At 27.8% G+C, this 25,969-nt stretch overlaps 1 protein-coding gene across 1 annotated transcript; it reads left to right on the plus strand.

Annotated features, from left to right (window-relative positions):
• Positions 1 to 15: 15 nt before the first annotated feature.
• On the plus strand, positions 16 to 21,987 carry LOC107457255 (uncharacterized). Its single transcript, XM_016075379.4, has 6 exons — positions 16 to 263; positions 3,892 to 4,241; positions 6,237 to 6,347; positions 7,707 to 7,845; positions 8,784 to 8,893; positions 18,883 to 21,987. Exons 1-6 carry the CDS (start codon positions 239 to 241, stop codon positions 19,300 to 19,302), a joined length of 1,155 nt encoding a protein of 384 aa, XP_015930865.1. The 5' UTR covers positions 16 to 238; the 3' UTR covers positions 19,303 to 21,987.
• The last annotated feature ends 3,982 nt before the right edge of the window (positions 21,988 to 25,969 follow it).

The raw sequence follows: 25,969 nt of genomic DNA on the forward strand, positions 1-25,969 counted from the left end.
AGTATGAAGGCAAATGGGGAAATTTTGAGTTCAGCATCTGGCATTCAGCTCGATCACTAAGTTGTATTCATTGCTAGAAAGTACTATATCGTAGTTTCTGTATCCAGTGTTAATGGAAAAAGAATAAATTTCTTCTTAGATTTTTATTTAAAAAGCTTAGCTTTTGAAGTTCTAATCAATTTTTATTTAATTACCAATGTAAAATTTGAAAACTGTTGTCAAAGAACAATTTCTCATCATGTCCGCCGACAAGTTGTATCCATGTAAGTTAACATTTTTTTAAAAACTAGCAGAAATCAATTATTCTTGAAATGTGTGTCCTTTACTATAAAAAACAAGCAATTAATCTTTGATGTTGATTTTAAAATGTGCTATTCTTAATTATTCTACATTAGTTCAAGAATCGTGATTTTATAGTCAGTGCAGCATAAAACAATAAAAATATGGCCATTTATAAGGTCATACCAATTATTTATTTGAATGTTCATATTTATTTATTTTTATCTTCTTTTGTTCTTTAAGTTATTAAGGATTTTGAATAAAAAATTAAAAGGCATAAGATGGAGACCTTTTGAAAGCTGAAAACTAATTGAACTGCAATTATAATTAACGTGTTATAATTCCATGAATCGGTTTTTGCTGATTTTTTTTCAATACATGATAATTTGTTATCATTAATGCTCAGTTAACATGGTTTTTAGTTAATATATCGAAACTGACTTGAATGTGCTGTGAAATTTTATTGAAAGTTAATTATAATAAGGATAGAAGATTTTTGTTAAAAAGCTAAAAATTTAAATTTGAGAACCCCTAAAAAATAACATACTAGAGGCCAAAAGTAACATACTAATTGCCAAGTCTTAGTTCTGACAGGCATCAGCCTGCAAAAAACAGTAAAAAAGAAAAGAAAAAAACAGATGGGGAACAACTTAAAGGGTATAACTCATAGCCACTGTTGAGCAAACCTCTGTGTCTTTATTTTTTTAAAATTTTGCAAGTTTGAAATCCATTTCGCACGTTGGTGATTTTAGTTAGTGCTACATATTAAGATATGCTAATATCCCTGAATTCAGATCAACTGTCAATTTCTCGATTTAAAATTCTGTCTACTTCTTTAGTCTTGTATATTTTGAAGATTGTTACTGACAGGACAAAGAAGAAAAAATGAGAAGGTTGTAAAATATGAGTAAAAACCTCTTAATTTTCCATATAATTATTGCTGTTTATAAATAGAATGTTATAATTAAATGATCCTGTCTTTGTCAAGTGCTGTTACCATTTTTCTGATTTCTAAGAAATATATAGCAAAATAAGTCTTAAAAAAATGTTAACTAGGGAAAAGAGTATTTACAGTATTGTTTGGAAAATTTATAATTATTTAGACTAGGGATTTCCAACTTACATTAGGCCGGGGGCTGCAATTAAAAACGCCAGTCAAATGGCGGGCCGCAACTTTATCAAAATTTTATATAAGACTCTTTTATGTTTCAAGGAACATTAAATATTACTGTCAGAGTTTTATCAAGTTGTACAAAACGAAAATATTGAATTACAAATTAAAATAAGAAGTAGATTTTTTCCAGAGAAATTTTTTTTTTTGTACCGTTGGTATGTTAAATTTCACAGAAAGGAACAAATTAGGTTTTTTTACCGAAGAAAAGTACTTTAAACCCATATAAATTTTTTACGAAAATTGTCTGCAAAAAATGACAACTAATATATTTTAGTTCGTGGGCCACAAAAAAAAGCTTGGCGGGCCGGATGTGGCCCGTGGGCCGCCAGTTGGTAACCATGGATTTAGACTATAGATTTCCGAAGTGGGCACGATCACTCCCCCCCTCACTCCATGGTGAGGGCTTTTAGAGGGGTGCTATCCATATTATGGGTATTTTAATAGTATTACTTTTATCTGGTGATTATATTTAACTATAATTACCAGCTGTAGTTGAATTAGTAATAAGTATTTAATAGAATTTATAAATATTATATTTTTTATATCCAAGAATTGTTTGTTCGAAGAAATTTAACATATCAGCATGTTTATATTTGTTATTAAAGCACTTATTTTATTAAAATTGTTCATGTTAAAAAGATAAAAGAAACTATTTTTAACAATTGTAAAAAAATTGATACTTTGTTTATTGGCTGCAAGCAAAAAGTCGCCATGAAATGTGTACCTCTACCATCTTTTTTTTCCTTCACATTTTCACTTAATAAATTTTTTTAGAACAGATTTGTCAGGCCTCTGTAATTGATGTTTATAGATTTTTTTTCCCTTTCCTACCATGTCTAGCACTTTCCTATTGGCGTTGCTTTCGCCACATGCCAAAAACGGAATCAATAATTGTAACCCTAATAAATTCAACGTTAGCTTGTCTTGCGGGCATTTTTTAACACAAAACATAAATTTCATAACTAAGATTTATAACTAATGTTACTCCCGAGGCAACTGTTTCATAATAGACCTACACCTGATGCTGATCGCGGAAATTAAATATTGCAACCCTATGAATTTTGAAATTCTTATATTATCATCAGTTTTAACAACAGTGCAGGGTATACCGGTAAGTAGTACTTGTCCTTTAAAAATATCATCACTTAGCCTTAAACATTCTCCGATCTGCAGAATTACAAAACTGTCATATGGACGTTATCAAGATGTCTAATCTCCAGTACAATCTCACCTATGTCATTATGTACATTCAATTCTCTCATAATCCCATTTAATTCTCTGTGTATGTTATATTTTGTTGTTTTAGCAAACACCATCTCTTTGCCAAGCTTGGCAGTAAAAAAATCTCAAACAGGTATAGAAATCTCCCAAATCTATATTATTTTTTAAACATATGAAATTTAAATAAATTAAATGAAAATAATAAAGAAATAACTGAATTTTCTTGTGCCCAGCTAACCAAAAAATTACAACATTCATTACCAACTTTACAATTTTGAAGTTGAACAATGCAGAGATCTTCATTAACTAAATAAGAAATGCATTTTTTTTTTTTTTTTTTTTTAAAGTTCAGAAATTTATCATTGAAATTTAAAAGAATTTAAAATATTTTTCTTTTCTTACATTTTGAACTCAATTTATAAATTAGTTTTGAATATATCTTTCGGCTAATTTATTTGAATAACTAGGAGGCTTCACTCACTAACCCCCATGGTTTCTTCTCATTTATCTTAGTTTTTTTTTCTAAGTTCATTAAAAAAAATAATAAAGATTTTGTTTATATGTTAATCTTAATGAACAGTTATACCTACATTTAAAAAATAATCACCTGTATTTGGAAAAATAATATTTAAACTTAGGAATACAGAATGTGAGACACAATGATAAGTAATGAATAATAAGTAATTTTGTCTGTTAACAATATTTAACAACCTCACCTTTTATCATATAACAGTTTAAATATTAAACAGCTTTTGATCTATTTTAAGGAATAGAATGAGTAGATCCATATTGTTTAAGTTAAAATTATGTATGTATAATTGTGTAAAGTAGCATTTAGTTATTTGCCAAAAATGAGTTATTTTATCATAATTATATAAAGTCATTGAAGATGTTTTTGCAATTTTTTTTCATTGCTTTCTATATTAAGTAGAAAAAAATTTTAGTGCACAGCATAAATATGAATTTTTTAACTGCTTAAATAGTGTTTACTAGGTACTAAAAAAGCACCTTGTAAACACTATTTAAACACCATTTCAACAAAAAATTGTTGAAGTATTAGCATCTCGTGAAACCTGATTTAACATCTGTTGAAATATTTAGCTAATCCTAATCAAACTTAACCCAGAAACGTGTTTTCTATACATAAATTAGCCACATAATTAATATGTTGCCATTATCACTCTGTTATTTAATTCAATTTGTTTAAATAACTTTAGATGGTTTGCCTTTGGGACATCGGAATTTAAGTCTTCCTAGTGAATATGATTATCATCAGGCTATGGTTCAACATGCCGTATCGTGTGGTAATAACTCCTTACATTCTCAAATTCCTATGATGTCAACTGGATTAAATCTGTCCATGAATTCTGGTTCCATGCAATCAACTTCTGGTAATACGCACCATTTATCTCAAGTAGGAGCTGTAAATGGTGGAGGTAAAATAAAGAAAAAGCTAAAAGTAAATAAAGATGGAGTACCAGCTCCTAAACGAGCAACGACTGCTTACATCAATTTTACTCAGTGGTATAGAGAAGAACAGAAAAGGAATGGAAGACAAATTCCTAAGGTATGAATATATTGTAGCATTTAATCCATAATGACTTTTTGTCAGCAATAAATAAATACTGTAAATCCCTGTCTATCACTATCAGTTGACTCAATTTTTGATAAAAAGATAGCAAATTTCTGCGATATTGAATGAATAAGTCAGTCACTGTCAATAAGTATTATTATTCCTACTGGCGCCATTTGTCAAATGATACTAGATGCATAGCAAAATGTAGACTTAAATGTTATTGTAAATTCTTTTAAAAAATGGAGAATTTCAAATTCTTCGCGTGGGTATGAAGACAATTTTTGGAGGAACTCGCAAATGAGGAAGAATTGGAATCCATTGCAGAGCGGGATCCATATGGCGACACTCCTAACACTATTCAATCAGACGCAGGTTGAATCTTTAAATTTGTTAACTTTTATAAATTTTTTTCTGAGCATAATTCAAACTATTGTTTCTAAAAAAATTCACTACCTATCTAAAGAAGATATTACAAAGGAAATGTAAAATTAATTGCGTATAACATATTAAAAATAGTTTTTGAAAGGGATAAATTGATACAGAGTTATTCATATCTATCTTATTATTTATACTGCATCTATATTTCATGATGAATGAATATCTGACTTTACCAGCATATAAGTCAATCCCTTGATTTTCGTACCATTAAAAGAATTTGAAAAGTTGACTTTACAGTATTTCAATTTATGTTTACTGAAGTATGAATGCCTTTAAAACGTATATATGTAGTTAATGAGGGTATTTATGTCATTAATCATTTTTGCTTAATCTGAAAATAATTGTCAAAACATAGCTTTAATGCGACTGTTATAGTACAATATTTATATAAGACAATAGAAAAATGTGTTTTTCTTCAAAAATTTTTTCATTCATTTATATTTTAGAAGTGGTTTGATAAATTTTAAACGTGGTTCAAATTTAAATATTTTCTAATTTTTTGCATGTGTTAAGTTATATTTGTATTTTGACAATTACTTTGTAATCAGTTATTGTTTAAAAATCAATTTAGAGGTCGTCAAAATTAATTTGGAGCTGTGGTGGGCTAAATTATACATAAATACCTTAATGTGTTAAAATAATGAATAATGAATTGTTTTGTAAAGAGAAATTTAAGAAATTAATATTAATGTTTTCTGGTCTAATTTATTAATTAGTGGCTCTAAAGTTCATGAGGTTGTTAAGCTTGAATTAAAATATCTATGATTTCATTTATGCAATAATTAGTTTGTAATAATTAACATTATCAATTTTGTTTGAAATTTTTATTTTTTTTTATTTTTTTAAAAAAGTTTTCATGCATGAAAGCGAGACGGAAAAGAAGTAAGGCTGGTAATAAAACCATTTCAGTTATAACTAGTTTTCGAGAGGAGTTTACTTAATCTTTTTTTTTTTCAAACTGTTCAACAATATCTACTAAAGTAGATATTGTTGAACAGTTTTTATCATGGAAAAGAAGCAGTTTTATATATCTGCCACAATTCTAAAAGAAATCTTGATAGTTACAGATATTTTATTTTTCTCGAAAAAAATGCTAAAATGAAATGTCTTTCGTACCAGTTTTTACTCTTTTCCATCTTGCTATATAAGGGCTTTCAGCCATGTTTTCATGTTGAATTATATGTTTTATTAATGTGCATGAAGTTTTATGTATTATTAATGTGCAATAAATTAATGTTAAAAAAAAGTATTTAAATATTTAAAAAAATTCTGATTCATAACAAAAAAAAATTTTTTTTCTTCCCTTTTTTAAAATATATTTTCAGAATGAAGTTTATTTTAAGAAGTCCACAAATTTAAATTGTTACTTTTAATTGAAAAATTAAATATTAATATTAACATGTTAGTACTTAGAAATTAATTGGTAATTATTTTTTTTTAATTTAAAATACTGGATTCTAAAAATTCAGTTTTTGTAATTAAAAAATGTAGCATTTCTAAAAAAAAAAAAAAAATTTTTTATTTTTATTTATTTAATGTTTATTTTAGATTGGAGAATTTGGAAAAGAGTGTGCTGATAAATGGAATGGTATGACAGGTGATGAAAAACAGCCATTTCTTGAAGTTGCTGCACGTGACAGAGAACGTTACAGAAAAGAGGTAAATGTTTAAACAAACAAATAATTTAGTCATACCAGTTTTGAAATCACGTGCTTATCTGCTATAAACCATGAAACACTTGAAATCTTGACTTACCAATAGGAAATGGTTATTCAGATAGAATGTATCACTAAATATCAATTTCATATTTAAACTGCAAACTTTAAACATTTTTCTTGCTTGATGACTCAGAACTTAAATTTATATAAAAATAAGATATATAATGATATAAGAAGATACTTGTGATGTACAGGGTATCTGCTAAATTTAAAGTTATGTAAATACATGATTTTCCATGACTTCTACCAATAACTTTCCATGGCTTATACATTATTTCACAATAATACCACAAAGTTTCCTAAGGAAATGATTCGAAATCGCAACATTAAAAAACATGTAGTTTAATTTAAGCAAGTAGTATTTTTAAAAAGTGAATGAAAGACCAAAATAATGTTAAATAATATTAAGCGTAAAACTAATTATTAGAGTGAAATGAATTAAGAAGTGAACAAAATAATGTTCTCCTGTTACAAATTGATTTAAATTGCAACTGATAATAAATAGGTAAATTAATTGTAACTAATTTTAAATATTAAGAAAAGAAAAGCAAACCGAGATCAATTGATAATAGTGATAGTAAAATGAACTCAACAACAATGTGAAACTAATAGCTCCTGCAATGAATCAATCAAAATTACGCTAAAATAGTGATAGTAAAATGAACTCAACAACAATGTGAAACTAATGGCTCCTGCGATGAATCAATCAAAATTACGCTAACCAAAAATTAGGTTAATGAATATTCACTATTAACAAAAACAGAAAAAGCAAAATAACGTTAAATGATATTAAATAACTAATTAGATGGAAATCATTTGAGAAGTGAACAAAATAGTTTCCACATCCGCACATATCCTGTATATAACACTCTGTGCAAAAAGCCTGGTTTGCACGACTATAATGGTCTTCATGATTAGGACGCATTAATACTGCTTCACTAACTAAGAACTAACAATTTTATATGAGTAAGTAATAAAAGATTTGACTTTAATTGCATTAGCTTTAAATGCTCTAAATAAATAACTCTATAACTGTTTGTTGTACCAAGTGTTAGGGTGAAAACTACAGGACTCCAAAAATAAAACAAAATCTTTTTCAAAATGGATGCTTCAAAGTTTTAGTAAAATATCTACAATATTTAGATATTAATTTGAATCTAATTACTACTTAATGAGAAATCAAAATGATTCTACAAAAGAATTTGATTTCATTTTATTAAGATATTTTTATAGATTCCATTATTTTTATTACAATTTCTGCAGGATTATTAAATCTAATTAAGTTTTTATTCTGCTTTAGATGGCGATATTTAAACCTGCCAGAGATGCTAACAAACCAAAACGACCTGGTACAGCTTTCATGCTGTTTATGGGAGATTTAAGAAAAGAAATGGCTGGAAAAGAGCCTGAAGGTGGTGTTGCAGCTTTAGCAAAGCTTGGTAAAAATATTTTATTTTTTCTTGACTGTTATTTGTAAAAATGATTCTAGCATTATCCCTCTTTATCCTGAGTGATATATGACTTTATTTTGAAATTAATTCATAGTTATAAAATTTCATTGCACCATAAAGAAGCAGGAAGAACAATTAACAGTGAAAAATAAACATTTGAAAATTAACAATAAGCCAATTTAAAAGTAAGCAATAAGCAGTTTTAAAGGTGATAAAATTTGACTAACATTCATAAAGGACAAAGTGCAAATACATTTGTAATCTGATCATTTAGAGTTCATTATTATTATCTTCTTTCTTGTAATGACAGGTCAAAAAATGACTTGAATTCATAGTGTCTGCTTAGCCACTCCTCATGCTATAAGTCTATTTTGAGTCCTGAGACTCCTGCTTGATGCAGAAAGTGATATAATAACATATTTTCCACTGATTAAAATTACTAAATCAAATTAATGAATTAGAAAAGACTGGTTGGTTTTAAAAGACATGATCAAATAGTGTAAATCAACAGATTCTTATTTATTATTGCACTGTTTATTTCAGATTAAAATTTCCTGTTTTCGTATGTAGAATTGAATCTAAATAAAAAAAAACTTTCTATTTATAGTCTGCCTTTCTGATTTTAAAGGCTTCCTGGCAAAACTGGGACAAATTTATCAGTTTTTACTTCAGCTAATGGGATTGTTTTGAGGAGAAAAGAAAATATTTTTAAATTTCTCAATGTCTCGCAATTTCATATATTTTTTGTGGCTTATCAGTGGAAAAAAATAGCTTAGTTTTTATATTTAAGGATTTTTTTGAAAAAAATAGTAGATAATAAACTTTTTGAAAGAAGTGACTTGGTGCTAATCACAATAAAGTACTGTTCAAGAAATGCAATTTTTTTTTATTTATTTATTTTTTTTGATTGTAAATTTATTATGTAGGTGGTGAACGCTGGAGAGGTATGACAGATGAAGATAAACGCAAATATATTGAAAAACAAGGAGAAGAAAAAATTCGTTATGAAGCAAACATGGAAGAATACAGAAAAAAGGTAAGTGAGTACTTAAGAGTGAATAATGGGAATTAAAAACTATTGAAAAATATGGCAGTATGCAATGCGCAATTTTGACGACTAGCAAGTGGGAAATTGCTAATTTAAATAAATCAAAAGCTAGTTACAGCAAAACATGTTAACGAAAATTGCTGGTAATCTCTTATAGTCGTAGACTGGAGATTTATATTTGCATTAATCCTTGTGAAAATTCACCTGGGGTTTTTTATCCTTTTTTTTTTTTAACATTGTAACCATTTATGTTTTTCAAATTTCAATGTTGTTTATACGGCTGCACTCTAATTTCGTGTGTCTTACTAACATTGATATTATTAAAGCATGCAATTTTAATTTAGTGATTATTTTTAAATATGCTCGATTTGTGATGCTTCCACCTTAAATCTACATTGTTTTTCAGCAGTTATTTGTCCCTTTTTTGGAAATTTCCAAGTGGATTTTCATATTTTGGTATTTGAATATGCTATAATTACAATACGAGAGTTTTAAATTTGACTAAAGAAATCAGTTTCTTGTGATGATTCTCCCTGCGATTGAAAAATAATTTAAATTTAAAATTTCATCCATTGTTAAAGATATAAGAAAACTAGACTTAAAATTGTCCAAAAGGTTTTTTCAAAGGAAAGGGAGTTTGAGAAAATAAAATAACTTTTTTTTATCACCCCCTTTTTCTCAGAAGAATGATTAATTACTGCTGAATCAGTATTGGAGTAAAAATGCTACCCCACCCTTTTTATAGAATCATTTTCTAATTTTGTCATTTTACACCTCTTTTTCATCATAAGTCAGTAGCAGGGACTTTACCTCATGGTTATAAACATTGGGTGTCTCACACATAGACTGCTGAGGGAGCGAAATTTTTAAAAGAAATGAAATCTTTCTTCCACATTACAATTTCATTTATTTATTTTTTTAGTAAAAGAATCTACTTATACACTTGCTGAACTCCAAAATATGCCTGATATATAAAAGTTAAATACTACTGTGAGTATCCCGTTGTGGCTCCTATTCTAAAAAAATATTGTAAATTTATTTATTGTATTGAAATTTATTTGCGTTCATTGTCTGTTATAATTTTTTTAAACTTTGTATCTAAAATGATATGTGATTATTGAAGTTGTTTAAGGGGTTCAACATTGTGTGTTATTTTGGCTTCTTTTACTAACATTTTCTTCTGTTATTGTAACAGAGACAATCTTTTTCATTTTTTCTTTCATTTTCTAAAAGTAGAGGCCTGGGTGCCACTCTTCTGTCAGAGTGGTGAAAGTTTTTTCCCTCAATACATTTAATTTTTGCTTTTTACTAATTTTTGTTTGAAATAAAAAGAAATCCCAGTTTTCATGCGAAGTTTTATCTAAAAATACAAATTAATTAACTTGTATTTTATTTTTAGATTGCTGTCAATCCTTTTAACGGCTATTATTCAGGGGTTATTCCCTAATTTTTGATTATATAGTTTTGATTTATTGTTTGTTTTGAATGCTTATATCATATTTTAATTTCTTTTAATAATGATAAAACTTATAAGAAATCACAAACATACGATAGTCAATTTAGGGACTCTTCACTAAATACTCATTATTCAGACTTATCTTCTTTCAGTCTTTTAGTCATCTTATAAAAAAGAAACTCAGCATTTTTGCTGTTGAATTTTTTTCATAATATATCAGATTACTAATTGGAAAACGATGAAAGTCATGAACAGTTTTGACTATTAAATTGCAGTGAAAACATTGTTCTCTTTTGTTATGCATTTCATTTATTTCAAAATCAAAAGTACTTTTAAATATCCATTTACTTTAAGTTACGGTTTAACCCATTTACTTTAAGTTACGTCTTTATTTTTATTGTATTGATCTTTTTTCTTAGTACAATGTATTACGTTTTCTTATAATTTTTTTTAAATACATTTATTCTTTTCTTTCTAGATTATTTACAATTTAGTTTTGAATTAGTTTATTGTTGCGTGAAAATAACTATAATTATCAGTTATTTTTTAAACTTTTTTGATCTATATTTATATTGAGGAAACAATTTCCTAAGTCAAGATAATTCAGGTTCTGAGATAATTCACATTCACGATATTGCAATCTTATTTTAAAATCATGTTTGATCACTTGTTCCCGTCTCAATTTTTTTTTATTTGAAAATATTGAATTTTGTCTGTTTTTTTATTTATTTTAAATTATATGGAAATTTTTTAAAAAAGTATGTCGCAGTAAACAGAATTTTCAAAGTAGTGGATTACACTTTTTTTTTTGTCCTTTGTTTTCCCATCTTAAAAATAGTTTGTATGTATCACAGCAAAAAAAGTGCTGATTTTAACCTGATTATTTTCAACCACTACATATCCTGGAAAATAGTACATTTTTTAAGGCCTAGAATAATGAAACCCTGACAGTCCTCAAGATAAATGGTTCAATAGTAAGACTCTTTAATTCATAATTTGCAATGTATAATGAAAATAGAAAAAAGTAATTTGGCAAATGTAATTTAGATAAGGTGAAAAACTAAGTTAAATTTTATTAGAATTTTTTTTTAAATATCTTTATTGTAATATGTGTATGTTTTTTAATAAATAAATTTTTTTATTCCATGATATAACAAAACAGTTATTTTGAACAAAACTTTGGAAATCTTGTATTTTGTCAAATTTGCCATATTTACTGTAATTTTAATATAATAGTATGACGCAATGTTTTTTGTGAGTCCAAATATTTAACATTCAGTAGTTATTTCATATTGCAATTTGTCACACCATTATGATTTTGCTGCATTTTCTACATCACAAAATGAGAAGGTAATCTCGCTTTAAGAATACTATACTCCATTTCACCTCAAATTAGCGCTGGACAGAAAGGCAGATAGACCGGATTGCAACCGTTGTCATGGAAACTAGGTTACTCTTTAAGTTAGTTGAGGGCATAAGGTAGGAAAAAGGAGGGAAAGTGGCCAATATTCAGGGGTCTGTCCAGGCCAAATTTACTACCGTTTAACGGTACCTTCACAAATTCAACTTTAGGAAAAATGGTTGTTTCACAAATTCAAACTTAGGAAAAACGGTAGTTTTACAAAATACTTTTTCTTAAAATTTTATTTTTGTGTTGATTTTTTAATATAATTTTTAATTTTCACAAATTATGTCTAAATTTTCACAAAATAGGTACCTTTCAGAAAAACCTAGACAAACCCCTGATATTGGTATTAAGGAAAACAAAGTGCTATTTTTAAAAAAAAAATTTTTTTACCAAGAATCTTACTAAAATTTTGAACAGAATACAGAAAAGAACAAGATTTTAGAGCATTTCTAAAAATAATTGATTTGAAATATTACTTGTAAGCTCATTTCTTATAATGATTTTTAAAAACAGATTTTTCTTATTATGATTTTTACAAAACATATTCTTATTAATATTTTTAAACTAAGCAAAACAAAATTATATTTACGAAGATAATTTTTTTTTATTAAATTAAGTAAAAAAAAACTCACAAATTCTCAGAAATACTTTACTTTGGATACTTATTTTTGTATGCAACCCTTTTTTTTTTTATAGATTTATGTATATTAATTTATCCCACATTGGTGTTTAGTGGGGGAAGGAAAAGTCAACATATGCATGAAATCATAGAGCATGAAAAAGATCATATGTATGTCTCATAATATATACTGTTTATTTTTTTTTTAAATAAAAAAATCACAATCTTTTCTGAAAAGTTTTTTTTTATTTATTATAAAAGTAAATTTTTTTGTTTTTTTTGAAATATATTTGCTTTTATGAAACAAAAGAACCTACCTAAAATACTTCTCTATAAGAAATCTCTTTGTAAAAACCTTTCTATAAGAGAAGATTGCTTTTTTCTTTTCTTGAAAGAAAATCCCAAGTCTTTAAGAATCCAATAAAAAGCTTAATAAATTGCTACTAAAACAAACTAACAATGGATAACTAACAAAAAAAACAAGATAACATTTAGTAATTAGCAAAAAAAAAATAATAATAAGTATTTTCAAGCCAAAAATAAATAACTAGCTAAAAAAAAATCAACAGTTAATAATTAATAAAAAACAAAACAATTAAGCGATGCGAGCTGGCTGACCAGTACAAACATCGTCCTCGGAAACTAATTCATTGCCAAACTAAAACACCTTCTTTGTACATTAGCTTTCCTGACAAGGTGTTTATAAGTTAAATACATTTAAGCATGATAAAACTTCTAATACATGTTTCAAGATAAACTTTTCTTATTATACAACATTTATTTATATTTGTACTCACATTTAAACTAATTAATTCCGAAATAGCGAAGAACTACTTTTCAAAAGCATAGTGCAGTCAAACCCCGCTATAGTGAACCTTCAAGGGACCGAAATTTTGGTTCACTATAACCGGGAGTTCACTATATCCGTTATGCGGGCAATTTAACTAATGGTTCCCAAATTCTTCCCTTTTATTACACGTTATTCAAATAAATGACTGAAAAATTATTATGTAGTAGCAAAAAGAAATTTTTTTTACTCTTCGTCCTGAATACAAAAAAAAAAAAAAAATAGTAATCTTTAGCTGTTGAGCAGTCCTCAACATCAGATATGGAAACATTTCCAGACTCTCAGATAATTTTTCCTGAATTTCAGTTAGTCCACTTTTTAAACTTGTCTAACCTGCCATTCGAGCACATCAAAGTCACCTCATAAAATCACTTAGCAAATTCATCGACAGTTGTCCATATACTGGAAGATTGCGGCTTCTTTGAATGCTGAACCACTTAAGTAATGCTTCTTTAATATCCTTGTGATCTGCTTTTCTCAACTTTTTTCTGCCATTTAAATACTTTTCATGAGCAGAAATTGTTAATTGCTTATTTTTCCATATGTTACAAACTGTAGATTTGGATAGTTTATATTCCCTGAAAATATCAGCTTGGCACCTTACAGGTGCATCATCTGCCTGGGTTGGAAGCATCTACTTGATTTGTTTAGGGATGGGAAAGTAGGAAAAAAGAAGCAAACAAGAAAAAAATGCTTATCGCTACCTTCTCCACTTTGGATGGTTTTAAAAATCGGTATATGTATTTATTTTGAAGTAGAAATTTCAAAATTATTACAAAAAAAATGAAGAAAAAAATTAGTCGAAGACAGGAAAAAGTTCATTATATCCAACTTCATCACTTTTTTGGTTCACTATATCCACAAAAAATAACATTATACGGGTATAGCAAGGCACGGGACTGAACATTTCGTTCACTATATCCGGGAGTTCACTATAAACAGTGTTCACTATAGTGAGGTTTGACTGTATTACATTTCCTACCTTTTCCTATAGTGCCAACTTCAGATCTGGTTTCTCTGAACTATGGTTTTGCTATTAGTATCTTTTAGCACTGACAATAAAATCATGCCTTGGCAGTATGTCTGTTTATTTAGACTAGGGTTTGTTTTATAAATTAATAATGATTTTTTTTTTCAAAATACATATTAAATTTTTATTTTAAACAAATTTTTACTTAATAGCATGATCAGAAAACTTTTCTGGAAAGGATATCTTTAATAATTAACTTTTTCTTGGAAAATTTTGTTCTCAATTGTTTAATTAGAAATACTAATTGTAAAACTTTTGAGTTCTCCTTTTTAATATTTCAGAATAAGTCAAGAGTACTTCCAACTATATAAAAAATATTTCCGCCATTGAGATTAGGTTGTAACTTATAAGTGGTAAATATGAAATTACTGTAAAGGGATCGAATATATTTTTTTATATATTTCAGTACATAAAACAGGGCTGTCCTTTTTAATTTAGCTTTTCGCTATTTTGATACTATGAAACTTGGCCTAATGACAATGTTTGGAAAGACATGGTAGTGAAAATTGGCATAGTTTTTTTAAGAAGCAAATTTTTTAGAAACTTTTGCTGCTAGGGTTAAAATTTCTGCTTAAAATATGTGCTGTCTGTTACAGCATTTTAAAATAACCCATGTTTTCTTTTGCTGAAATTCCTCCATAAAAAAGTTTTCATTCAGTTGTGAACTCTTCTGATTTAGCTGGAAATTTTTTTTATTTTTGCACCAGTTTTTCTCTTTTTCAAGTATTTTACCAAAACATTCATTGTTTACTTTTTCATTTTGTCAATCATTGTTTTTTTTTGTAGTTAAAGTTGTTATTTTTTATTTAAATCTGCAATAGTGTGTTACAACACAGTAAAGGAATGAATGCACTTAGAAATAATATAGTAGAGTGCTGTCTCTGTTTAACTGGATTGGTCAAGGACTATTTATTTCTCTACCTTTTTCTTCTCATTCTTCCTTTCTTTAACTGGAATTTATCTTTATTTTCAGATTCTCTAAAGGGGTAGAAAAATTGTTTCTTTCCTTCATAACACATACACTGTGTATATGTCATAAGTTTTCATTTTAGACCTTAATGAGGGCTGATAACTGAACTAAACTGACTAATAACTGAAAAGGGCACTATATCTCCAAAAAAAAGAGCATTGTATTTCACAAATATTTGCATAACTTTTGTGAAACCCAAAATATCCAAAGTTCTTAATTTTCTTATTAAACAAAATCTTATTTTTAAAGAGAAATATTTTAACTTAAAAATAATGCCTCAGTTAAATTCCCACATTTCATCAATCTCTTTCCAAATCAGCTTATTTCTCGAATTTTGAAAATGTGTGTCAAAATAATGTTTTAAAAATATTAGAATTTAAAAAATGAGGTTGAAAATGTTTAAAAATCGACAGGTAACTAATAACTTCTGAAAAAGCGATTATAAATTAATGCGGATTTACCATGGAATAGTCTGGAATCGAGCGTAGAAAAACATGAGTACTAAAATACAAAATTTGCTAGGCATGACATCGTATGAATTATATCGAAATAAGAAAAACCATATGAAAATAGTCAAGGAACGACAAATAGCTGTGGGAAAATTTTCCATAAACGACATGAATTTAAAATAGGATCTCTTCAAATTGGGCGTATCAAAAAGGGACCCTTTTGAATTTGAAATACACAGAGGAATTTTGGTAGGTATGGAAAAAAATTTAATCTAATTTTTAATAAAATGCTTTAAAAATTTTTATTCTAAAAAAAGGTATCACTTTACAAATTATAAATTATTACTAGTTCAATATGTTTTAATTTCAATTATTTTTAACGCTTGTGTCAGTTTATATAAAAACTGTGTAAAATCAAATGAATTTTTTTCTTAGTTAAAGAAAAAATTATAAAAAAATTAAAAATGGCTTGAAAAAAAAATAGATTGGTAGTTGAAAGTGACCCGTGTTTTTACCTTACTTGACAGTGCAACTCTGCATGTATTAAATTAAATAACTAGTGAAGAAAGAAACAATCTCAGTCATCCCATTAAACAAAATAAACGAATAACACATTGCTTTGGTATACTAATATAATACTTTTTCTTCTAAAAGTTGAGCTATTAATTTATTTGCTTAATTAGTTTGTTAATATAAAAAAATTTTAGAAGGCATTGGTATATCCTAATTTTCTATGCTTTTTTTTTTTTTAATTTTAAGGACTTCTAAAAAATCTGGATAAATATTGTGTATGTATAGTTTTAGGTTTTGAAGGAGAAATTGACCTTCTAGCACAGGGATGAGCAAACTTTTTTGGTCGAGGGCCAATCATCGAAAAAGAAAAGTTTGTTGGGCTAAGTAAAAAATTCTAAAATAACGAAACAATATACAAGCTTTAATTTAAATATTTTATGAGATGAATAAAATTGCGATTTTATTTTTAATAGTTCCTTATATTGAGGTTCCAAGTGAGATGTACTTATTTTAAAGCTAAATGCTTGTCTCTTTGTCTACTTCTGAATTATTTTTTCTTTGGTTCATAGTTGAAAACGCTTGTTCACATATATAACAGGGTGCGTAGCATTTTTGAAAAGTGCTTAAAGGTGCTTATTTTCAATTTTTAAAAGCCCTTAAAGGTGCTTTTTTCATTGGGTGTTTTTAAAAAGTGCTTAATTTTCCCTTTTTCAAAATTAGATTTTGCAATGTTGATTTTCGCTGCGAATTATGCAAAAAGGCACAGTCCACATTGTTCTCTTCAACGTTTTCACAATTAATTCAACCCCAATCTATTTCGCCGCATTGTCAGTCCGTAGCGTATGAAAGAGCCATTCATTTTACATGATTCAAAATTTCGTTATTTTCGACAATCGTCAAAAACAATGCCAAATTATTTTTTTTATTCATGACGGTTAAAACAAAATAAAACAGTCAATTGTCAAAAACTTTCCTACCTTGCCTAATTATGATATTTTTTTTAAGTGCTTAAAAATATTTTTTGAGTGCTTAAAAGGTGCTTATTTTTTGTTGAATAATTTGGCTACGCACCCTGTATAAGATGAAGCAAACATAGCTCACGAAAAATATCACATCCCATTGTAGTTCCCTTTAAAGGACGTATGCACGCCAGTTCCTCGGTAATTTCGAAGTTCTCATCGACAGCTTTTATAAATAATACTAATTGAGCAGTATTATTAATGTCTGTGCTTCTATCCATAGCTATTGAACAAATTATAAATTGTGCAATTTTTGACTCTAATTGTGATGTCAAATTTTAAATCGATGGCTTAGTTTCTAGAAGTCACCCGTTTATCACGATAAGCTTACAGTTTTAAAATTATTTTTCATATCAAGACATAAAACATCACTAACTTAGAGCATACATTATTTAAGAAACTCCCCATCACTGAGAGATTTATTTTTTAGCAATATTGTATGTTACAATGTAACTTGCATGCGTAATTGCTTCTTAGACAGTGTTTATCTTGAAAAAAATTTGTCGTCGTGATAATTCTCTAAGAAGACTTTCTGCATTTTGTCTTCTTTAACATTCTGACGTTGCTTTGTAGTTGGCATTCTTCTGCTTGACTGTATTATGCCGGTTAATGTTGTATCCGTTAAAAACTGCTACAGCTTCATTGCAGATAAGAGATACTGGTTTATCTTTTGCAACTGTCGAAAAATATTTCCAAGTTCATTCATCATTGAAAGAAGGGCAATCTGAATCAACTTCGCTTTTAGTAGCCATTTTGGAGTTAAAAAGTTTTACAAATAACTCAAACAAGCACTAACTGTTTTATATATTCAATAATTCCCCATTATTTACATTAATGTTATATGTGTTCAATCCTTCCACATGTAATAAATAGTATTAGAACTCGCCCCGGGAAAAATCCACTCATTGGAACTTAAAATGCGCAGCCTGCCACACCTGAAGTGCGATTCACATGTATTAGATGCCGTTTGTTTGCTCCTCGAGAAAGACAAACGCTCTTTGGTGCCAATCTACGGCTATTCTATAAAGATTTTCTGCTTTCAACATTTTACCAATTGAAGCTATCTCTGTTAGCTATTTGCATCAATTTATGTTTTGTAGAACAAGAATAGAGTAAAAAGGCCATCATTACTTAGTTAAAAAAGAACAAAAATAGCTGTAAACGAAGTAGACGAGAAAATGGATGTATATTGTTTATATTCGCCATGGATCGGCAAGTTAAAATTCTATTCGCAAGCCGGGGGCCGTAGTTTGCCCATCCCTGTTCTAGCACAATGTACAAAGGGGTATAGGTCAAAATAGGTTTGAACCACTAGTTTACCATTTCATTTCAATTAAGATTAGTACTAAATATGTGAAAATTTGATAGTATAAACATAAGGTATTTAGAATGATCTCTCTCCTTTGGTTCAGTATTTCAGCAAAACAGAACTGAAAAATCAACAATGAAATTCATGTCAGCAGCTGGAGAAATCTGAGAATTTTTTTGTCTGAATATTTGGTAGCTACTATTTCTTACTTGGGTTCTAAAAAACCTATTTCTTTCGGGGTGGTTTTTCCTGCCGTGGAAGAAATTTTTCGTCCCCAATGTGATGAATTATAATGTATATTACATGATACTATAATTATTTTTATTACTATTATACATTGATTTTTAATTTTTGTAGCAAAGCTCAACAAATTTACCTCCTATAAGACCTCAGCTGGAAGAACCTGTTAATGATAATTCAAATAGTTTGGAGCTTCCAACTGTTCCATCTCAACTACCTCAATTGTCACAGGCTTCAGCTGATTCCAATTCTTCTGCTTCTTCTCCAGAGACTACTCACTCAAACAGTGCTTCCCCACCTCCACCTACTCTTAGTCCAGAGCCTGAGAACAGCTCAATGGCTGCTCTTACTCAGTTCACAAATCCAATGTCTTTGTCACAAGCCATGGCTATGGGATATGCACAGCATACACTTTCTAATTTTGCTCTTCTTCATAATCCTACTACATTTTCGTCTTCATCATCATCCAATTACCTTACTCAAACAAGCCCTACTTACAACCAGGCATCCATGCAAGCTCCATTTAATTGGAACTAAACTCATCTCATCCCATGCTTTTTAAAAGTAGCTTTGATTGGTCTTTTTTTTTTTCAGAAACATTGCTATAATGTTATGATCTTCTCTTACTTTCAATGAAAGTTTTCTTATTTCCCCCTTGGTATCAAATGCTTGTGAAGCATATTATGTGAATTTTTAAATGTGCTGTTACATTGTTTTAATATTTTTTTAGAAATGACAATATTTGCTGTGAGTTTTATATAGTGCTCGATTTGTAAGAATCAAATGATCCATTACATATCGGAAATTTGAAAATATTTTATCTCACATGAAAGGGAAAGTTTCCCTTTAAGACTTATACAACTAGTTTTTTCATCTTAATAGTTTAAAACTAGAATTTAATTTTCGTAACAGATTATTTTTTTATTATTAAATTTTGGTTCTGGTATGCCTCTCCCATAATTGGGCTTTGTATATACATTATGTAGAATTTTAAGTGTATCTTTTGCTATTTCAAAGCATTTATTTAAATATTAATTTTTTTTATGTAAGAACCTTAATATATATATTGGTCTAAGCATGTAAGAAAATTTAGATTGAAATATTTTATTTCTCTGATTTGAGTTTTGAGAAACTCTTATAGCCCTCTCATGTTTTATTTGATTTTGTATTATTTTTTATATAGTGATTAATTAGATAATACGATTCCATAAGCATATTTTAATAAATTTGAGCTGAAAAATTTGTCAAAAAGTATTTAGAAATTGAAGATTTAAAAATCTGCATGTCATATTCTAATGTTAACCTAAACTGTGTTATGAAAAGCACCTTTGCATATTGTATGTGAAAAAAATTTTCTTGATGAAAAAAGTGTATTTGTGGAAATTTTGAAAAGCAAAAGAGCTAAATTGATCCCTTTATGAAAACAGATTTTTAATGTTGGAGAATTCATATTTGAATTTGCAATAATAATTCTTCAATCATTCATTTTAAGAAGAAAAATAAACTTAAGGATAAGAAAAGTCAACTTTACTTTGCATTTTCGAAAATATTCTTTTCTACCAATAGTTCCAAAAACATTAAAAACTGTTTCCTCTTCAAACTGATGATTTCAAAGTAATTTTTACAATTCTGGCAACATAAAAGAAAGAACTTAGTCTGCTAATTTTAGATAACTTGTTCCAAATACTAATTCAATAGGAATTTATTGTTCCTAATATCAATTCAATGTGAGGATTAATTTATTCTAGCCTTATATGTTGTTTGCTTAGAAGCTTATTATTTCTAGGAGTTTTAAGTTCGTTTAACATTCTTAAAATCATAAGCATTAAAATAACATTAGACTGGTCTAATTTTTATCAGTTTCCATTAATTAAAGTGATTTTTAATGATTTTCTTTTTATTGAAAAGCATTGAACTTAGTGAAAAACTTAGCTATCACTTGATCTTTAAATGGATAAAAAGATTTTTCCTATTTGATTACATAAATGATTGCAATTTTCATGCAACTTAGAACTTTGTTCTAATAAATTTAGGACTCTCCATCATTACTTTTATAAAAAATACTCCAAAATTAATATTTAGCTATCTCGATGAATTGAGTCATCAAGTTAAGTTTCTTTAACATTTAGAAATTTTCGTTTTTTAAATTATTCATTTTAATCTGATCTGATAAGCATCTAGTATGGATACCATGTGATTAAACTCAATTAATACATCACATATAATTTTGTTCATTTCATTTTCAAAATTATAATTTTGAAATAAAATTCAATTTTTTAAAAAAAATTCATTTATATTTTATTAACAAAAGCTATTTTAATATTATTATGTTTTGTTTTCGTTCCATACTTATAAGAATTTTATCAATTTATCTTATATTCAATCAATTTGAATTAACCACTTCACTATTATGTCAGGTTTTTCATATGTGTTAAGTCTCTGATGTTTTTAAACATAATATTTATACATATTTTAATAATTTTATTATTTTAATTTGTCGCATTTTTGTATTGTGTATTCTAATTAATGTCCTACATTTTTAGAAGTATTGCTTTCTAATAATTTTTTAGACGTTCACCCTTGTTCCTGTTGTAGCTTGTATGAATGCTTTGTCTGCATGATTGTATGACTGATTGGTATACTGTCTACTCAGTATGATCAGTATACACAATATGAATGTGTGTGCAGTTCATTACCATTGATGCTAAGGCCCATTCATGAAAGCAGTAGTAATTTTTTTAGTTGGCAATTTTATTTGATACACACAGGAGAAAAAAATTTAACATTGGAAGCACTTTATCAAAATTAACAATTTACATAGCAAAAAAAAAGATGAGAAAGCAGTCATAGCTCCCAAATTTTGTTATGTAGACAGCTAGCTATTGATATATATGCAATCACTTCAATCATAAAATCTATTTTAATGTTAAGTGTTCCTCCTACGTATTTTTGTAATATTTTGGGAGGTTGAAATTATTGACAATAATTTTTATTCCATATATTTCTGAATTGTTCAATGTCAAACTGTAAGCTGTTGTGAAAAAGTCTTTCAAGTTTCAATAGAAACGTCTATTTCTTAGATTTTCAATTGTGTTTCAAATATGCACTCTACTGCAGTAAGGAGAAACCTTGTAACTATTTCCATGTAAAAATGAAGATCAGTGTTTAAAAAGTATTAATTTTTTTGTTGGACGATTTTTAAAATAAAAACTCCTAAAATTATGTCACTTGTCATGCATGTCCTTTACACCAAATTCCATGAAAATAAGAGTGCAATCAAAACTTTTATTTTATCAATCTGACATATATAAATTACTACAGTCTATTGTGAAACAGGAGGTTAAAGCTCCACGATTTTCTGACCATTAGCCATTAGTATGATTGCTGTTTTGTAGTTAGCATTGCACACGTCACCTTTACTTCCCACTCAAGCTGAGTTTGGCATATAATGTTCCTCTCGTCAGTAAGAACTATTTTCCTTCTAACATTTACCTCTGGTGAAAGAATTTTTTAAAAAAAAAAAAATCAATTATCCGTTAAACTCAGTATGAAATCAATAAGTGAAAAAAGATACAACTATTTGTTCTGTCTTAGAAATATAAGAAATCTTCTTCAGAGATAAAATCAAAGATTTGACTAAATCGAAAAGCCAGGAGAGTAAATGAGTCAGGTTCACTTTTCAACATTTTTTAATTCTAGCAGCATTTTGGGAAACATTTATTTAAATTTAGCCGTTTTTACCAATTCAGACCTTATAAACACTAATTTTGATGATGGCATACCCAAACCTTGACCTGGAGCTCAAAGCTACAGGAGTACATCCATGCCTGTAGTAAATTTACTTTACAACATTTGGCACTGCAAGAAACCTCATTTTATCATTTGTTTCGTCATAACAGTTCAGTAAAATAACTATCTATATATGATAAATAGGGAAATAAACAAATACCCATTGCAAAAAAATGAAAGGGTATGTGTAGTAAATTAGTACTCTTAAGGGAAGCGTTACAAACATAAATTGAAGTTGAAACATAGTTGAATCCAACTATTTGAAATTTTATGAATTATTTTTTTCAGTGTTAGTAAACTAAATGTTTTGAAATAATTTAGATTTTTTTTAAAAATATTTATTAGCTTTCGTCTATATGACCTTATATATCTTTAAATTATTTTTGTTAAGTGGTGGACAAAAGTCTTTTACTTCTAATTTTTTAAAACATTCCTCTTGCTACCACTAGGAGAAAATATTTTCTGAAACTACAGAGAATCTGTAGTAGTTAGAATCTCTGAGTTGATCTATGTTGTTTTTTGAGTAAGTTTTTGAAATCAAAATTTCCTCTTGAAGGAAAATTGAGCTTTTTGTTTTGCAATTTTTTGAAATCAAATCGTTTCTAGATAATATCCAATGTATCTATTTATCCAATATAGATTCTTAAGAATTTTCCTTATTTTTACCTTGTCAAATATCTTAATATTGACTATTAAACCTACTTGGTATTGATTGTAGGTTAAATAAACTATGAGATTCACATCTAATTTAAAGTAGCTGTCCACTAATGGTTGAATATTGAAAAGAAGAAAATGAAAATCAAAGATATAGTTTGTTTCTTTTTAGAAGCTCTCGGCAAGAACAAAAGACAAGTGTAATTTTAAACTGCCTGAGTTAGTTTCTTCTCATGCACAGTTAAATTTCCTATTCCTGTTGATTTCAAATTGATGTTATAATTTTTTGAAATTAGATCTTTTCTAGTTGCAACCATAGGTTTTAGACTACCTGCTGCAAGGATTCCTTTTACAATCCTCCTGACAAATTATGCACTTCTGCCTATCTATTTTGACCATTGTCTGTTCACTTTTTATTGAGCTTGTCATGATATTCATTTAAAGTTATGGTATTTTAGTTAAGTTCATCACTGTGTTTTCTTTTCCACTAATACTCTATATTCATCTTATTGATAAAATTGAAGTAGTGAAAAGAGGATTCCTTCTAAGTCATTTGATACTGTGTGTTTAAAACTATAACCTCTCATATTGCTATTTATTTTTGCTCGAGTCATAAAAAAATGCTTGTCAAAAGCTTTATATTAACACAACAGTGCACTCTTTCAAACTTATACATACCTCTCAGTGAGGAAGTTAAAATTTAACCTGACAATGTGAACACACTTAGCACTGCTCACAACCCTTTGGGCAAGCTTTTGGTTGACAGAATTAACAAACAAATTGATCAGCAACATGTTAAAAAATAATCTTTTTTTTTGGGGGGGGGGGGGGTATTTTACCAAACAAAAATAGCTAAATAATTAACAGGTCAAGATTTAGAATTTGTCTTCTTGTCAAAGCTTGGATATTCCAATATTGGTGCTCGTATTCAGAAGGACCTAATTAGTAAAAATGCTAATTCGGTTTAAAGTTGGCTTGAGATCTCGTAGAAAGAGCAATTTTTTTGAAAAGTGAACCAGGATAAATTTCTAATTCTAAGAGTGGTGATATTTTTATTTGTATATAGTTTTTTTATATTTTTAAATATATTTATTTTAAGTTTGATTATTTTCAAATTTATTTAATTTTAAATTGTAACTTTGGTTATTGTGTTTTTAATCATTAATAATTTTGAAAGCTTGATTGTACATTTGTTTAAAAAATATTCATGTTTTGTCTCATTTAGGAGAAGTACAGTAGACTCTCAATTAACTGGGATGTTTGGGAAATGATTTGTACAGGATACGCAAATTTCCTGGATAATCCAATGAAAAAATGATAGAAAATGTTAAATTATTATACAATTAAACATTAAAATTAATTAAAAAAAAAGAATTAACTAGACTTTTTTTCTATAATGTCATGCATAGTTTAATCACTAATCCAATATTCATGCGTTAACGATTTAACTGCTTGTTCGTTTACCGTTTTTTCAATTATTTCTAGCGTTTGATTTATACTAAGAAAAACTCTTTTGTGTTTTGACATGTTAACACTACAAAAAGTTGAACAAATGTTAATCTGAACAACACTGATACTGTGATGGTGGTTGAATCGTATCTTGCCTTGTTCCGCCTCGCAAGCATTCCAGAATGAGAGCAAAACTGGTTGGATGTTCTCAAGGTCGGTTGAAGGAGTCCAATGCTATAAGAAGGAAAGTTTGAGAAGAATCTGGTTTTCCTACTCATTTCATCAGCCGCAATCCGCAATTTTCTCTCTTTTTTGGGGGGGGGAGGGGTTTTCCTGGATAATTCACAGCCCAGATAATCTGATTCCTGTTCATAAAGAGTCTACTGTATCATATTTGTGAAGTAATTTTCAAAGTACATTTAAATTAACGGCAATGATTAGGAATAGCATAGTTTTATTGTTATAATATAAGATTCAATATAACTCCTGAACTAAAAATGTTACAAATTATTTCTCTTCCCCTCCCCCAAAAAAACTGTTCTAAAATGTCCTGTGAATCTAATTTAATTTATAATAATTCGCTGATAAAAAAAATTTGGCAATACTTCAAATTTTTCTAACTTCAAATTTGTCTAAAGATTTAATCATAATTCAAATATACATTTGTTAGAAACCTTAAAAAGTTAAAGTGTAAAAAATAATGCAACCACTTTGGATAATTATTTTTTTACATGTGCTAGTATTGTAACGGATAAGACTTCCAAAATGTTTTGCAGCTTTATATTTACTTAATGTTTTAATTTTGTTCTCCTCCTGCTTATTTTAATGAAGTATTTAGCAATAATAGGATCATACACATACTGATTCTTTTCAAAATTGAAAACAAGTACTTAATGTCATTGGAATTATTAGTAAAATTGAAATAGTATGCAGTTAAATTGAAAAAGCTATAAAATTTATCATATCTTTTATTTAGTTTAAAGATAATCTTTAAGGTTTCAGACTTCTTTAATATTACATTTACTAAATTAATATTAGTGTATGCTGATCAAGTTTGTGAGTTTGCATCTTTTATTTAATTGAGAGTTGTTCAAAATCAATTTATGATTTCATTTGTTAAATGTACAGCCTTTTTGTTTCTGTTAAATGTTTTTTCCGTATTACTCCTTTTTTAATTTATTTTTTGGGAGTCAGAATCATACAACTTTATCTTTTTTTTTTCTTTTTTACTGTATGCCATCATTTTTACTATTGCAGAATATTTCATTAAATTTAGAACATTAAATCAAGAAACTTAAAGTTTGAAAAAAGG

The sequence above is a fragment of the Parasteatoda tepidariorum genome, chromosome 12 (assembly GCF_982258835.1).
Source record: "Parasteatoda tepidariorum strain Cologne lab strain chromosome 12, Ptep-v5.0, whole genome shotgun sequence".
NCBI classification, from domain to species: Eukaryota; Metazoa; Arthropoda; class Arachnida; order Araneae; family Theridiidae; genus Parasteatoda; species Parasteatoda tepidariorum.